Source organism: Colobus angolensis, unplaced genomic scaffold (assembly GCF_000951035.1).
Source record: "Colobus angolensis palliatus isolate OR3802 unplaced genomic scaffold, Cang.pa_1.0 Scaffold38, whole genome shotgun sequence".
Lineage (NCBI taxonomy): Eukaryota > Metazoa > Chordata > Mammalia > Primates > Cercopithecidae > Colobus > Colobus angolensis.
In genome coordinates, this window is record NW_012117154.1 from 2,944,390 (window position 1) to 2,947,821 (window position 3,432).

The 3,432-nt window shown below is 49.6% G+C and overlaps 1 protein-coding gene across 1 annotated transcript in view; it reads right to left on the reverse strand.

The window, feature by feature from the left end:
• The window catches only part of HMGN1 (high mobility group nucleosome binding domain 1), a 9,786-nt gene extending 6,852 nt beyond the window's left edge, over window positions 1–2,934 (reverse strand). Inside the window, exons 1-3 of the mRNA XM_011954218.1 lie at window positions 2,906–2,934; window positions 278–474; window positions 63–168 (exon numbers count right to left, since the gene is read on the reverse strand). Of these exons, the coding sequence (XP_011809608.1) occupies window positions 63–168; window positions 278–474; window positions 2,906–2,934 (332 nt within the window). The remainder of the gene's footprint in view (window positions 1–62; window positions 169–277; window positions 475–2,905) is intronic.
• Between the last annotated feature and the right edge of the window lie 498 nt (window positions 2,935–3,432).

A 3,432-nucleotide genomic window follows, 5' to 3' on the forward strand; every position in this document is an offset into this window, starting at 1 on the left:
CCCGCCGTCTCGCGGGGCCCCAGGCCCAGGCGAAGGGGGCGGGGCCCCAGTGGCGCTCCGACCTCACGGTAGTCTGTTTGAAGCCGAGCTGCGAAGTGCGGTCTGCCCGCTGATTGGCGGCAGCATGCCACGTGACCGCGGGTCCCCACCCACAATCCTTCTGGATACCTGGGAGCCTTCAGGCCACTGGCATCTGCCCCCTCCCCTGTGGGCTGAATTGGGTTCGAACTTTTATAGTTCGTATCTTAGACTGGGAAGGGAGAGGGACAAGGGATACAGGAACTAGCAAATTCGTCCCGCCTCAGTCGGCAAGAAAGGTTATCCAGGCGCTCCAGCTTCGCAGGCCTGCGTGAAACGCGCCCTGGTGCGCAGGCGTTGGAGGACGGCGTGGGAAGGAAAGCCGACGAGAGTTCGGCATGGGCCAGTGCGCAGGCGCGGGACCGTTGCTGCGCTTTCACTCGCCCAGGTCCACACCTGGGGCTCCAATGCGAGGTTAGGGCAGGCGGCCTTTCTGTGTAACTTCCTTTCTTCCTTCCTTTCTTTCATTTAAGACAGGGTCTCGTTGTGTCGTCCAGGCCGGAGTGCAGTGGTGCAATCACGGTTCACTGCAGCCTCGACCTCTTTGGCTCCAGCAATCCTCCCACCCCAGCCTGCCGAGTAGCTGGCTACAGTGCACCACTATGCCCGGCTAACTTTTGTGTTTTTTGTAGAGGCAGGGTTTCACTATGTTGCTCAGCCTGGTCTCCAACTCCTGGGCTCAAGCAACCCTCCCGCCTTGGCCTCCCAAAGTGCTGGGAATCCAAGCTGTGGAACTTTCTTCAGATTTCTCTGAGGACTGCAGGTGCACGACGGTCGGTTCTGGGCTCAGAGTAGGGCAGCTCTCAGATTGCAGCTCCTGCGAACCGTTCGCGACTGTCTCCAGCACTCGCGGACCCCCAAAGGAATGTTTTATTTTCTCCACAGCATGGATTGAATATATATCCTTATACATTCCATGTATAGTATATCTCAGCAAGGAAGTAGTACCAGCGGTTGCCTCTGGGGAGAACTGGGGAGATTGAGGGTAAAATTTCCCTTTCTCGTGTGTAGTGTTTTTTTCAGTTTCCTACCTGCATGGATTACCTTAAAAAAATTCAACATCAGGGAGTACCCAAGTTTGTGGCACAAGCATGTACTGAGCACTTGCCTTGTGGCAGGCACCGTGAAGTCCCTGGGATAGAGAGAATCCAGGTTTGTATCCCAAGCACTGGGTCTAGTAATTTAGTGGGGAGAGAAAGTACTCAATTGGCCTAGTAAAGAAAGGGGAAGCCATCCGCATGGGTTGGTCAGCATATTTCAAGGCATGCTGACTTACTAGAGTGTGGCAGCCCACCAAGACCTTTAAAGTGGCAGGGATGGAGATAATGAAAAATGGACGTAAAAATCAGGGGAAAGAGGTAGGAAAAAAAAGAGCAGCCCGTCGTGAAGTTCGATCACTATCCAAAGATCGAGGGATACTGCAAGGTCTTAAGCAAGGGAACGCTATGCTTTTGGCCTTACCTTATAAAGATCTGTCTCCCGTAACAACCAAAGATGCGCTAGGCCAGAGGTGACAACTGATGGTCCACAGATGTTTTCTTTGGCCTAGTTTTTTTAAGTTGCCAACACAAACAAATGGAGCAGCCAGAACTCAAGTGAAAAACTATTTGGCAGTATCCTTTTTTTTTTTTTTTTTAAAGAAACAAGGTTTCACTCTGTTGCCCAGGCTGGAGTGCCGTGCTATTCACAGGTGTGATTCCACTACTCATCAGCGTGGGAGTTTTGACCTGCTCGGTTTCTGACCTGGGCCGGTTCACCCCTTCATAGGTAAACTTGCGGGTCTTCTGCTCCCTGGAAGGTCACCAGCATGGTGCTAATCATAGTGTAAACACCTGATCAGCACAACCCACTGTAGCCCAGAACTGGATTCAAGCAATCCTCCTGCCTCAGGTTCCCAAGTAGTTGGGACTACAGGCGTGTGCCACCATCTCCAGCTGGCGGTATGTTTTAAACCTAAACAGACACTTACTTTCAGGACTCAGTCATTCCACTGCTGGAAAGGTACATAACAAAAATGCTTATATATTTTCCCCAGAAGACATGAAATAGAATATTTATAGTAGAACAGTTTGTTATAAGCCCAAACAGAGCAATCTAAATGCCAATCAAAAAAAGAATAGATGAATAAATGGAAGACCGTCAGCAATGAAAATGACCTATATGCTACTACATACGACAATGTGGATTAATTTCACTAGCATAATGTTGAGAGAAAGATACCAAATCCAAAAGTGTGTACACTGTGTGATTTTATTCATATAATATACAAAAGCGGGCAAAACGAATCCAGTCTGTTGGAAGACAGGATAGGACTTCCTGGTTGGGGTTGAGGTGGGGAACTAGCGAGGAGAGAGCAATGGAAAAATTTGGGGGGCTGGCTATTCATGCTTGATTTCTTGGTCCGGGTGTTGGTTGTACTGTGTTCACTTCATGAATAGTAATTGAGCTGTTCACCTATGTTTACGTTTCTGGGTATATGTAAGTTTTTTTTTTTTTTTTTGACAGAGTTTCGCTGCTTTACCCAGGCTGGAATGCAGTGGCGAGAGCTCAGCTCACTGCAAGCTCCGCCTCCCGGGTTCACACCATTCTCCTGCCTCAGCCTCCAGAGTAGCTGGGACTACAGGCGCCCATCACCACACCCGGCTAATTTTTTTGTATTTTTAGTAGAGACGGGGTTTCACCGTGTTAGCCAGGATGGTCTCGCTCTCCTGACCTCGTAATCCACCCACCTTGGCCTCCCAAAGTGATGGGATTACAGGGAAGCCATTGCGTCCAGCCTGTAATAAGGTATTTTTTCAACATGTCAGAGTCAGAAATTTTCACTTACAAATTTAGCTCTTCCACTTCTCTTGTCATCCTTTGTGCATACGTTCCACGGACTGCACTTGACCTTGTATTTTGTAAGGAGGTGTTCTTTTTTTTTTTTTTTTTTTTTTTTGAGGCGGAATCTCGCTCTGTCGCCCGGACTGGAGTGGCCAGATCTCAGCTCACTGCAAGCTCCGCCTCCTGGGTTTACGCCATTCTCCTGCCTCAGCCTCCCGAGTAGCTGGGACTACAGGCGCCCATCACCACACCCGGCTAATTTTTTTGTATTTTTAGTAGAGACGGGGTTTCACCGTGTTAGCCAGGATGGTCTCGATCTCCTGACCTCGTGATCCGCCCGTCTCGGCCTCCCAAAGTGCTGGGATTACAGGCTTGAGCCACCGCGCCCGACCAAGGAGGTGTTCTTAAGCCATCGTCCTGACTCAGCCTCTCATGGACAAATGATTTTTTTTTTTTTTTTTTTAAATGGAGGGATTCTCACTCAGTCGGCCAGACTGGAGTGCAGTGACGCGATCTCTGTTCACTGCAACC